The sequence below is a fragment of the Tachyglossus aculeatus genome, chromosome X4 (assembly GCF_015852505.1).
Source record: "Tachyglossus aculeatus isolate mTacAcu1 chromosome X4, mTacAcu1.pri, whole genome shotgun sequence".
NCBI lineage: Eukaryota > Metazoa > Chordata > Mammalia > Monotremata > Tachyglossidae > Tachyglossus > Tachyglossus aculeatus.
In genome coordinates this window covers 8,282,351-8,295,209 of record NC_052098.1, presented here as the reverse complement: position 1 = coordinate 8,295,209, position 12,859 = coordinate 8,282,351, and the positions used below count along the sequence as shown (strand labels likewise).

Here is a 12,859-nt window from a genome sequence, read left to right as displayed (position 1 = left end):
AGATGGTACTGGGCTCCTCCTCTGATGAGCACCCTGGTAGTCACACCTGGTTTCTTTATGTGAAGACCTTGGTGACCACAAACTCTCATCATTCATACCTTCTATTTCAACTCCCAAACCTTACTCTGTGGTCAGGGCCCTGGTACATTCATTGCGCTTGCTGAGAAGGAAGAGATGACAAAATTCCAACAAGAAGCAAATAAAAATCTTTTATTGGGTATTTGGAAGAAAATACTGTAACAAAAGTGTTTTACATCTGCAAATCAAAAAAGCAATTAAAACACTAGCATATAACTTCACAATAACCCTAACCTTAGTTGTACCCCTAGACCGAACATGCTTTTAGGTTAATTTCAAGTTTTTAAATATCAGTGACTGGACTTTTTTCAACAACTGAACTTTAGGCACAAATGTCACTCCTCTGTCCCTTTCTCAATCCACCTCTACAGTTAACTGCCTTTTATCGATTGACATCATACCCTTATTTAGTCTTATCCAGATTCACTTCTGTAGTTTTAATAGTTTAATCCTCCAAGCTTCCTCCCACCTCTCTTCTTCCCCACCCACAAATAATCAAATTTCATTCAGAATTTTTAAAGAGACAATGGGCAGGCGGAAATAGCCAAGATTTATGTAATACTAACAATTGTTTCCTTTTTTAACCTCTTAGGTTATGAGTTTTGTGTGGTACAGGGTGCAACATACATGATTATCTTGCATCTATTCGAGAGTTTAGCATATAGTGTTTAGTACCATTATTATTACATTACTGCTTAGATCACATTTGGGGTTTTCCTTGACTGATTTGAGTTCTCTGAATCTGCTCTACACTTTTGAGAAATGTGAATAATGAATTGTTTCAAAACAACAAGGGAATGAAAAGCCAACCCTACCTAGGTGAAAAAAACAACAACAAAAACCCCAAACCAAAAACAGCCTGTTTCTCCTTTCACAGCTCTAACCATGCTATCTAATAAAGGTCTGAGTTCCCCAGTGGAGATTATTGATGTTTCAAGAGGAGGATTTAACTGACCGGGTGAGAAATACTATTAGCAATTATGACATTAAGTGTTAACTATGTGCTAAGCGCTGGGGTAGATACAAGATTACAGAGATCAGACACAGTCCCTGTCCCACATGGGGCTCACAATCTATTTTATGCACATTTTACAGATGAGGAAGCACATTTGTGTCTCTCCCAAGCACTTAGTACAGTACTCTGCACACAGTAAACACTCAATAAATACGATTGAATGAATGAATGAGGTCCAGGGAGATTAAGTGACTTGCCTAAGGTCATCCAGGGACTAGAACCTGTTTCCTGACTAGCAGCCCCATGCTCTTTCCACTAGGCCAAGCTGCATCTCCAAAGGACACCCATTCACCAGTCCGGACTGTCCCCCTCTGAAGGCATTGGGGTTTCAGTTTGTCTCCAGGTGGAGCCTGTCAGCCCAAGAGCTCAATCAATAGGCCCCCTTGGTCTCTGCATGTGCTTAATGATCATAATAATAGTAATAATGGTATTTGTTAAGCGCTATGTGCCAGGCACTGTAGTAAGCACTGCTCTATGGTTGCTCAATCTCCTCTGTTGAGCTATTTCTATAATCTTTAAGAAAAACCTGTAAATCTCCACCCTTCACACTTGACCAGAGGCTGAGCTTTAGTCTGGGGCCTGAAGGGACACAAAGGAACCTTTGATCACTGCTGAGACCTGGAATCTCAATTTTGAAAATTTATTATAAGAGATTTAGAAGCCATGTTGTAAATCTAACCTCTCGCTTACCCAAAAATATGTTCACCAGCCTTTTGTCTACTTTAATCTTATTTGTACTCTTAAACCTCTTTGAATACATCGCAGGATCTACCTTTTATCTACCCTTGTACCCTCACAACCTGCTTACTCTGTGCCAAGCACGGAGGTAGATACAATATGATCAGGTCAGACACAGTTCCTGCTTCACCTGGAGCTCACAGTCAAAAAGGGAGAGGAAGAACAGATAGTTGACCCTCATTACAGATGAGGAAACTGAGGCCCAGGGAAATTAAGTGACTTGCTTAAGGTCACAGCAGGCAAGGTCAAGACAGGAGGAGCTGTTGTTCACCCCACACATCCAATCCATCACCAAAACCTGCCGATCTCACCTCCACAACATCGCCAAGATCCTCCCTTTCCTCTCCACCCAAACCGTTACCTTGCTGGTTCAATCTCTCATCCTATTCCAACCGGATTACTGCATCGGCCTCCTCTCTGATTTCCCATCCTCCTGTCTCTCCCCACTTCAGTCTATACTTCACTCTGCTGCCTGGATTATCTTTGTACAGAGACGTTCTGGGCATGTTACTACCCTCCTCAAAAATATCCAGTGGTGGCCTGTCAACCTAAGAATCAAGCAAAAACTCCTCACTCTCAGCTTCAAGGCTCTCCATCACCTCGTCCCCTCCTACCTCACTTCCCTTCTCTCCTTCTCCAGCCCAGCCCACACCCTCCGCTCCTCTGCCACTAACCTCCTCACTGTGCCTCATTCTCACCTGTCCCGCCATTGACCCCCGGCCCACATCCTTCCCCTGGCCTGGAATGCCCTCCCTCCACACATCCGCCAAGCTAGCTCTCTTCCTTCCTTCAAAGCCCTACTGAGAGCTCACCTCCTCCAGAAGGCCTTCCCAAACTGAGCCCCCTTTTTCCTCTCCTCCTCCCCATCCCCCCCTGCCCTCCCCACAGCACTTGTGTATATTTGTACAGATTTATTACTCTATTTTACTTGTACATATTTCCTATTCTATTTATTTTGTTAATGATGTACACATAGCTATAATTCTATTTGTTCTGATTATTTTGACACCTGTCTACATGTTTTGTTGTCTGTCTCCCCCTTCTAGACTGTGAGCCCGTTGTTGGGTAGGGACCGTCTCTATATGTTGCCGACTTGTACTTCCCAAGCACTTAGTACAGTGCTCTGCACACAATAAGTGCTCAATAAATATGATTGAATGAATGAGTGAACCCAGGTCCTCTGACTCCCAGGCCCATGCTCCCACTACAGTACCTATCACTCAGTAGGTGCTCAATAAATGCCACTGCTTGATTAATCTGGTGAAACTCTGGGTGGGCTTTAGATAGTATGGTCTATTTTTCCATAATGGTGCTTTGAAGGTGGTCTGTTTGTGTATCTGAGAATACCTGGCCTGAATCGTTGAGTCAGAGAGTGTGGACATAACTAGGTGCATTTATGAATGACCAAGAAACTAAAAAGAAATAAGGCTACAAATATGAATTAAAGTAAAAATAGAATCCAGCTTCAATTTATTTAAATATTAAAATTTCTGAAAACATTCAAACTGAAACCCCACTCAAGTTAGCATCAAGTTTCTTGCACTACACAGGAATACAAGAGTTTCAGCATTTTCCAGAACTGTTCATATTGACTGGCCTCTAAACAGTAGTACAATGTTTATCAAATTTTCTAAAGAAACAGATGCCACCTTCAATATTACAGTAAAACTTCCTTCACATGTTTATGAAGATATGACTAGCAGCAAAATTATTGGTATTCAGAGTACAATCTTAAAGACAGTTAAACAACATACTCCACGATACATTCAGTAGTGCTATTTCATTAAGCCATTGTGATTTTAAGCAAACTCCAATAAACTGTATAACTGGTGCGATAGAGCAAATTTACATTTAAAGTTAAATATAAATGCCAATAGGCAAAGGGCACCACTAATGCTAGTATCAGCTTTATTTTCTCACACATTCAACTAACATCAAATGCTCTAAATAAACCAATTTAAACTAAATTCACCTATGCACCCTACATTCGTATCAAGTTTAAGTAAAAGTGTTTATTTATATTCTCCTCTTGGTCTTCCTCATGACTTTTGCTGTCAGTACACCTGAACATTTCTAACAGTCCTGCCACTTCAATTACTGAACATGAACAATGTAAGGCACTGTACACTAATGCTCCCCTAAAAATTGGGGAACACTGAAGAGTCAGCAGAGGCGGCTCCTAAACTTTACATCCCTTATTAGTTTCCTTTAGAAAATTAGAATAATTCTTCCTTCTATTTTAAGGAATCTATACCAAATTTCACCCAGTCCACGAGGCAGCCTTCCTCCAAAATTTCCTGAATATCTGAAGATTGAGTGCCTCGGGTTTTCAATTATTGCCGACAGAAATAAATGTGAGTCACTTGTGACAAAATGCCATTAGTCAGAATGAAGAATGGATGGGATTAAAATACATTTAAAAATTAAATCTTTAATCACACACACGCACGTGTATACATCTATATATAGAGACAGAAGGAACATTAATAGCAGCTAATTATTTTGACGATATTTTTATAATGAATTTCCAATAAATCAAGCTTATAAATATGCTTAGTAAATAATTAATTTCATAATATCTCAGATATTTTCCCTTAGGGCAAAACAAACGGAGCTGATAAGATTGATGGTCCTACATTTTCCACCTTAATGAATTAAATTAGGGTTAAAAGTTTAAGATTTAAAATGGTATGTCATAGTGAAAGCCAATTATCCCTTTAGCCACTGCTTGTTCATGTAGGGACCCTTTGGACCACATGCTACAGGTAAGGGAGGTACAAAACACATTGGAAAGGAAAACCACCCTGTGTCTCAGTTGACAACCATACCCTCAGCCATTTCAGCACTTATACTTACCTGCTTCTAACTGACCTCTAGAATGTAGGCTCCTTGCGGGGAGGGATCATGCCTACTAACTCATACTGTATAATAATAATAATAATGTGTTTTGTTAAGCGCTTCCTATATGCCAAGCACTGTTCTAAACGCTGGGGCAGATACAAGGTAACCAGGTTGTCCCACGTGGTGCTGATAGTCTTAATCCCCATTTTACAGATGAGGTACCTGAGGCACAGAGAAGTTAAGTGGCTTGGACACAGCAGACAAGTGGCAGAGCCAGGATTAGAATTCACATCCTCTGACTCCCAAGCCCGTGCTCTTTCCACTAAGCCACACTGCTTCTCTCAAGAGCTTCATACAGTGCTCTGCACATAGCAAGTGCTTAATAAATATCACTGATTGATTCCCTTGAGTTTACTGTTTACCATATTTACTTGCATCACCATCATTCCATTTTTTGGTGAACCCAAAACAGGTTAAGGTCTATTATGTGAGGTCACAGAAGAACAAATTCTAGCAATAAGGGGAACAGGAGGAAAAAGAAAAGATGAGGAAAGGAGGGGAGAAGAAAGAGAAAGTTAAGAGGATACTTTACACTGCTTCTCTTGTATTGCACTCTCCCAAGTGCTGCATACAGTGTCTCGCCAAACACCTAGTACAATCAGTCAATGGTATTTATGGAACATTTACTGTGTGCAAAGCACTGTACTAGGCACTTGGGAGAGTACAATTTAAAACAGTTGGCTAGCGGGGTCCTTGTCCCTAAGGATCACACATCTACCGGGGGAGACTGACATCACAGATAGCACAGGCAGATTCTGTACACAGTTTTGGTATGCAATAAATATCAATAAGAAAATAATTGGAATTCTCAAAATTTCATGTCAAGCATCTGATCTAACATCAAAATTTGGGATTTCTAACCCTTAAGGATGTCTTTTCTAAATATTCAACAGTTCAATACCTTTAAAACTGAAGCCCTGTAAACATGAACTAGAAAAACACTGATGATTTGAACCTCACAAGACTTATTTCAATAGTGCCAATTCAAATCAAGCTATATCTCATCTCTCACAAAATATATTATACCATATATATATATATATATAAGTACAAAATGTACAATGTGTCATTCTTCCCTTAGGCTTCTTACTACTAGTCTTTCAGACCACAATCTTGGAACACCTGCCCCCCCCCGCCCCCTCCCCGCCCAGCATTAAAGGAAAACTTACCCTGTAGTACTCACCTGTTCTGAAACACAAGCAGTTTCCCCCCGCCATGAGCACTGTGATGTCCTGTTTTCCAAACAGGCTTGTGTTGGATGGGTGCTCCCTAATTCCCTCAAAATGCTCCAGCCAAACCATGTGGTGGAAACATGCGTTATGGTGGAACTAGATGTATCATGCAATTGCCCCTTCCTATGTTTTAGTACTGCTAGATGAATGCTAGAAATACATTTTGAGAAAAACACAATTAGCCATTAGACTGACTAAAATCCCAAAGGTTTGACCCTGTCTTTTGTCTTTGTCTATCTTTACACACACACACACACACACACACACACACACACACAGTCATCCTAGGAAACCAAATACTGCCATATTTTCTTTTACCACTGTGGCATATTTGATAAAACCTCTCAAAAGTTTTGAAACATAAGTCATAACCTTGATTTTTAAATAAATGTTCCTAGATCTGTTGCAAGAAGAGTTTAATGTTGTATTAGCTCAAGATGGAGTTGTCTGTTTCACAGGGCTAATTTCAAATTGTCCACCAAGAACAAGAGTCCAGTTATAATGGAAGCTCGAACTAGAATGACATTTGTTCAGAAGCCATTTGTTGTTCTGTTGCTGTACTTCATCAGGAAATGGTTGTTTTTGAATTTACTATGCTCTGGATAATCCAGTCTTTTTCTAGCTTCTTCGATATCATTTCGAATCGCTGTAATAAGAGCATCTGTAAGGAGATGAAGGAAATAGAAAATAAGGACTCTACTCCATAAACTTGATGACAGAAGTCTGAACAACAAAATGAAAACCACATGCGGTAGTCATGTCCGACTAATTTTATATTCAACATTAAGTGCATTGCAAGTCATTTAAATGAAAGTGAAAAATCAAAAAGCATGTAGGCGGCAAATACCACACTACCAACTTCAGCTTATGACAATAATGTTGGCTATCTGATCAACAGAACACTTTTTATTCCATTATGCAACCTCCACCAAAATTTGAATTCACAATTTGCCACAATGTTAGCCGGAGAAAAGGAATATGAACAGAGAACAGGCAGTATTGTTGTTGGGTAGGGACCACCTCTATATGTTGCCAACTTGTATTTCCCAAGTGCTTAGTAAAGTGCTCTGCATATAGTAAGCGCTTGATAAATACGATTGATTGAATGAATGAATGAACCTTAGAATGAAATTATCACCCAACTTCTAGTTCTATTACCATGGTTACCAACAAAATATTCTTTAACAAAACAATCTCACCGGAGACAAAAACATACTAAAGGAAAACCCACCCGAGTACAGCAGTCTGGGCATGCTGAACAAATAAGAGCAGCACTTAGCTCAAACCAATATTTGAAAAGAACACAATTTTGACATGCTTACCAATGGATTCAAAACTTTCCTCAGGTCTGATGTAACCTGTGATGATAATGCTGAGCATTTCGCCATAGAAATCCTCTCTGAAATTGTGCATGATATGTGTTTCCTAAAAAGCCACAAGATATATTAAGGAGATTACCAAATGGAAGGGAAGAAACATCCAAACTTCAAGATTTACTTAACCTTCACTTCAAACCCACTGGCATTTGATTAAAAACCATTTGCATAGGTTGTTTATTTACACAGACACACATCCTCCTCCTAATCAACAATGGTATTTGTTGAGCGCTTACTGTGTTGAGCACTGTACTAAGCACTTAATACAATACAACAATAAACAGACACATTCTCTGTCCACAGGGAGTTTACAGTCTGGGGTGGGGGGAGAACGGGACAGACGTGAATAAAAATAAATACAATTACAGAAATATACATAAGTGCTGAGTGGGGAAGAGCAAAGGAACAAGTCAGGGTGCAAGTCAGGGTGACTTAGAAGGGAGTGGGAGATGAGGAAAGGTGGGTCTTAGACTGGGAAGACCTTTTGGGGGACCTGTGGCTTCAATAAGGCTTTGAAGTGGGGGAGAATAATTGTCTGTCAGATTTGAGGAGGGAGGGCATTCCAGGCCAGAGGCAGGAGGTGGGCTAGTAGTAAGCTGAGAGAGAGGTGAGATATCAAATACCCAAAGGTCTCAGATCCAAACTGCATAGACGACACGGAAAAGGGAGGGAGCTGGGGAAAAGAAGGCTTAATCTAGGAAGGTCACATGCACTGTCGAAATAATGTTCTCTAACTCTGGCACTGAGTTCTACCCAGAAAACAAGCACGATGGAAGAACTGACTACTATACTGAAATCTAAGCATCTTCATTCACTTCTTACAACAGTACAATGTAAGAAATTGTACAAAGGCACAGATAAAGCAAAATTCTTACCATGGACTTCTTAGCATTCCTGTAGTATGGGTTCCACCCCACACTTAAAACCATTTTATGGACCTCTCCGTTTCCAACACAGGCCCAGCCGTAGTATATTCCTGTAGACATGTCAGGTGGAAGATCTTCAACAATTTCTTCAGGAAAATTTGCTGCATAAGGAAAAAAAGTTCATTTTTTCTTAAATCTAAGAAGAGTTCCATATTTAATAGTTACACTAGTCTTTCTAGAAGCTTTCAAAAAAAAAAAAACAAACAACACTAGAAGCACAATTGCCTGACCGAGAAAATTTGCAATGATCCTGTGCAAATTTGCCAGTCTCATTCCCCTTCTAGTCACTCCAATCTTGTTTCCTGGACTCCAGTATAAATAGGGTAAGAGAATAAAGACATTTGCCTGCAGCAACTATACCAGAGTTCCTCCATAAAGATACCTTATACATGAAAAAAAATCACACCAAAAGAAGATAGGAAAGAACATATTAAAATGTCAGGCTACAGGCATAGGGGCCAATTTTTGTTGCCATAGCTGAATTAGATGTACACTACAATTGAATCATCTCACCTGAAGACGTTGAATTTTAAGATGCCCGATTCTAAATTTATTCACATTCATGTCGCCTCCTTCTAAGCTGCAAACACGTTAGGAGCAGGGAATGTGTCTGCTAATTCTGTTGAATTGTACTCTCCCAAGCACTTAGTACAGTGCTCTGCACATAGTAGGCGCTCAATAAATACCATTGATAAATAATGGCAAAATCAAAACAAAGATTTTAGCCTTCAGTCATAATTTTGACTATTACCTAAAATCTCTCAAGGGTATCCTGAATCAACAATTTAAAAATTTTAAGCATTATCAAATACTCTGTACTGATTAAATTTGCTTAGTGCAACAAATCAATTTCCCTTTCCTTCCGAAGAACGAGTATTATGAGTTCGCCATGTTTCTAGAATTATCATACCTTTAGCAACTGGAACAATTTGGTATTTATAAACTGTACAATTGCCAATCAAAAGCAGAGCTTTCAATACTTTATGTGGCCTGTACTATTGTAAAACATCCTTGGCATGACTGTAAATGAGGTAACTCAATCATATTTACTGAGTGTTTACTGTGTGCAGGGCACTTTACTAAGCGCTTATGAGTACAAAATAACAGAGTTGTTTTGTTTTTTCTCTGGGCCACTGGCTTTCACTTACTAAATCCTGCACTACTATGCACTAAAGGGCACTGGGCTTGTGTGCTTGAGAAAACCCACAGTCAAAAATAAATGTCCACTTTTGAAGTGCCCCCTTCTACATGAAAGGAAGCAAGTCCATAAGATTTCTTCCCCTCTTTCCCTGGATTTCCTTAACCGGTAGACTCTGCTGAATACTGCTCTAAACTCCAGATAGACTCCTGAAAACAGACAGGTAGAGTGTGAAGAAATGAGTTGACATAAAAATAAACCATTGCTGTGTTAAGTGCTTAACAGGTTCCAAACACTGTGGTACAAGTTAATCAGGCTGGAAACAGTCTTATGCTGGCACTCACAGTGCTATGTACGAGGGAGAACAGGCACTGAACCCCCATTTTACATACGGGGAAACTGACACACAGAAAAGTTAAGTTCATTCATTCATTCGATCGTATTTATTGAGCGCTTACTTTGCGCGGGGCACTATACTAAGGGCTTGGAAAAGAACAGTACAACAATAAACAGTGGCATTCCCTGCCCACAACGAGCTCACAATCCAGAGTGGGGGAGACAGACATGAATACAAACAAATATAATTACAGATATATGCGTAAGTGCTTTGGGGATAGGAGGGGGGAGTGCAAAGGGATAAATAAATTTACAGATATGGACATAAGTGCTTTGGGGCTAGGAGGGAGGAGGAGTTAAGTGACTTGCCCAGCGTCACACAACCAGCAATTGTCCGATCTTATTACCTGGTATTTACCCCAGCGCTTATTGCCTCGTTCTCGCCTGTCCCACCGTCAAACCCCTGGCCTGGAATGCCCATCCGCCAAGATAGCTCTCTTCCTCCCTTCAAGGCCCTACTGAGAGCTCACCTCCTCCAGGAGGCCTTCCCAGACTGAGCCCCCTCCTTCCTTTCCCCCTCGTCCCCCTCTCCATCCGCCCCGTCTTACCTCCTTCCCTTCCCCACAGCACCTGTATATATGTATATATGTTTGCACATATTTATTACTCTATTTATTTTACTTGTACATATCTATTCTATTTATTTTATTTTGTTAATATGTTTGGTTTTGTTCTCTGTCTCCCCCTTCTAGACTGTGAGCCCACTGTTGGGTAGGGACTGTCTCTATGTATTGCCAACTTGTACTTCCCAAGCGCTTAGTACAGTGCTCTGCACGCAGTAAGCGCTCAATAAATACGATTTATTGATTGATTGTTTGGCCCATAGTAAGGCCTCAGCAAATATCACAATTATTATTATCATCATTATTACGGGGCCAGAATTATAACCCAGGTCTTCCGACTCTCGGTTCGAGGCTCTTTCCACTAAATCCCACTTTTTCTAGATGACTTTTAAACGATTCCAAGTATTCATTTTTAACTAATCGCAGGGGCAGGGCAGCTGGTGGAGAAAATAGATCCCTTCCGAATGCACCGCTCTTAAATCAGCAACATCAAAATAACACCTACAGTAACACCTTAACACCTACTTCTCAGTCAACCGGTATTTATTCGACACTGGGTGCAGAGCACTGTCCTAAACGGCTCGGGAGAGTGCTAAAAAGTCAGTAGACACGATGCCCGTTTTAAGGATTTTTAGGGAGTCTGGCTTGCCTCCGACAGATAATGGGGGGGGGGGGGGACGACGAGCCGGACAGAATAGAATAATAAAAAAAAAATTTAGTATTTGTTAAGCGCTATGTGCCGAGCACCGTTCTAAGCGCTGGGGGGAGATCCAAGGTAATCAGGTTGTCAATCAATCAATCAATCGTATTTATTGAGCGCTTACTGTGTACAAAGCACTGTACTAAGCGCTTGGGAAGTACAAGTTGGCAACACATAGAGACAGTCCCTACCCAACAGTGGGCTCACAGTCTAGAAGGGGGGAGACAGAGAACAAAACATATTAACAAAATAAAATAAATAGAATAGATATGTACAAGTAAAATAAATAAATGTATGGAGTAATAAATACGTACAAACATATATACATATATACAGGTGCTGTGGGGAAGGGAAGGAGGTAAGGCGGGGGGGGGATGGAGAAGGGGAGGAGGAGGAGAGGAAGGAGGGGGGCTCAGTCTGGGAAGGCCCCCTTTCCTCTTCTCCTCTGCTCCCCCGGTCTTTTTTTCTAATGGACTCGCCCACCCAGCCCCGCCCTTGTCCCACATGGGGCTCGCAGTCTCAATCCCCATTTTCCAGATGATGGAACTGAGGCAGAGCGAAGTGAAGCGACTTCCCCAATTTAAGTGGCGGAGCCGGAATTAGAACCCATGACCTCTGGCTCCCAAGCCCAGAAGGTGATGGGGGGCTTTGGAAATGTTGCCTTTTGGCCCAATCAAAGATCACGACCCCGGGGGTGGCCGAATATGCCCCTTTGGTCATCGTTACCCATCAAGAGTCCTTAGCAGGTCTGGGCTTAGAACCCAAGTTCTTCTGACTCCCAGGCCCGTGCTCGATCCATTAGGCCACGCGGCTTCTCAATCAATATATCCTTCGAGGCATGTTGAAATCCCCCCCCCCCCCCCCCCCACCCACACACACATACACCGTGCTTGGGAGCGAGGCGTTCGGGGAAAGGGACGGTTTCGGCTCGTCCCACCGCTTCCCCAGTGCCCTTCTCCCCCTCCCCGCCCGCAACCGGGGGCCGGCCCTCTGGATCGGCGCCGGGAGAGGGAAAAGCCCGGGATCCCCAGCCGCTCACCTGTTGGGATGCCCAACTGCTTGGAACCTCGGCCGAAGCCCCGCACTACTTCCCCCCGGCAGAAGTAAGGCAGGTACTTCATCCTGTCGCTCCCCGTAAGGGCACCGACGATGGCTGACCGGCCGTTGGACTGCGGCGATGGGGCCTGTCAAGGCCGGAAGGGTGGACGGAGGAGTGGACGCCCGGGGAGCCCGGAACAGATCCTCTTCTGCCCCGAAGCAGGGCTCAGGTCGACAAACACCCCCCCCGCTCCCCGCCCCTCACCGTCCCCTCTGACTCAACAGACGCTGCCTAGGTGACTTCGCACCGTCGCTAGCCAACCCTAGGGAGGCGGAAGTCGAAGCCGGGAGCGGGGCGGGCCCAAGAGAGAGGAGGGGGAGGAAGACAAGTGAAAAGGGAAGAAAGGAGAGGGGAAAGCCGGATAGTGGCTTGTCCCGCTCAGCCTCCAGCGAGTGACCCTTAATAACTCCCACTGGCGCCGTCAGCTCCCTTCTCTTGACTACAAACCTTTCTTTCCCCTTTCCTCTTCTCCTCTGCTCCCCCGGTCTTTTTTCTAATGGACTCGCCCACCCGGCCCCGCCCTTTCGTATTAGTTTCTACCACTCCCTCTTCCCTCCTCCACCCCCCCACCTTTCTTCCATAATGCCGGCTACTCTGAGGGCGAGGAGTTGGTGACCTCTGCTGTCGGAAGTGACGAACTGCACAACTTTGCCAAGACCTTGCCCTGGTATTTTCCGATTTCATTCATTCAGTCGTA

At 42.7% G+C, this 12,859-nt stretch overlaps 1 protein-coding gene across 1 annotated transcript; it reads right to left on the bottom strand.

Moving 5' to 3' along the window:
- Positions 1-6,363: 6,363 nt before the first annotated feature.
- Positions 6,364-12,326, bottom strand: RFK (riboflavin kinase). The gene is made up of 4 exons (XM_038769898.1): positions 12,103-12,326; positions 8,216-8,367; positions 7,287-7,389; positions 6,364-6,625 (listed from the first exon to the last, which is right to left on the bottom strand). Exons 1-4 carry the CDS (start codon positions 12,182-12,184, stop codon positions 6,495-6,497), a joined length of 468 nt encoding a protein of 155 aa, XP_038625826.1. The 5' UTR covers positions 12,185-12,326; the 3' UTR covers positions 6,364-6,494.
- Positions 12,327-12,859: the final 533 nt, after the last annotated feature.

What these genes read in the sequence shown, in the direction of transcription:
- RFK (XM_038769898.1), bottom strand. Translation starts at nt 12,184, where the DNA reads ATGAAGTACCTGCCTTACTTCTGCCGGGGGGAAGTAGTGCGGGGCTTC. An exon ending in GGAATGCTAAGAAGTCCATG is followed by an intron (nt 7,390 to 8,215) that starts GTAAGAATTTTG and finishes GTGGCTTTTTAG; the next exon opens with GAAACACATATCATGCACAA. An exon ending in GGAAAGTTTTGAATCCATTG is followed by an intron (nt 6,626 to 7,286) that starts GTAAGCATGTCA and finishes ATCTCCTTACAG; the next exon opens with ATGCTCTTATTACAGCGATT.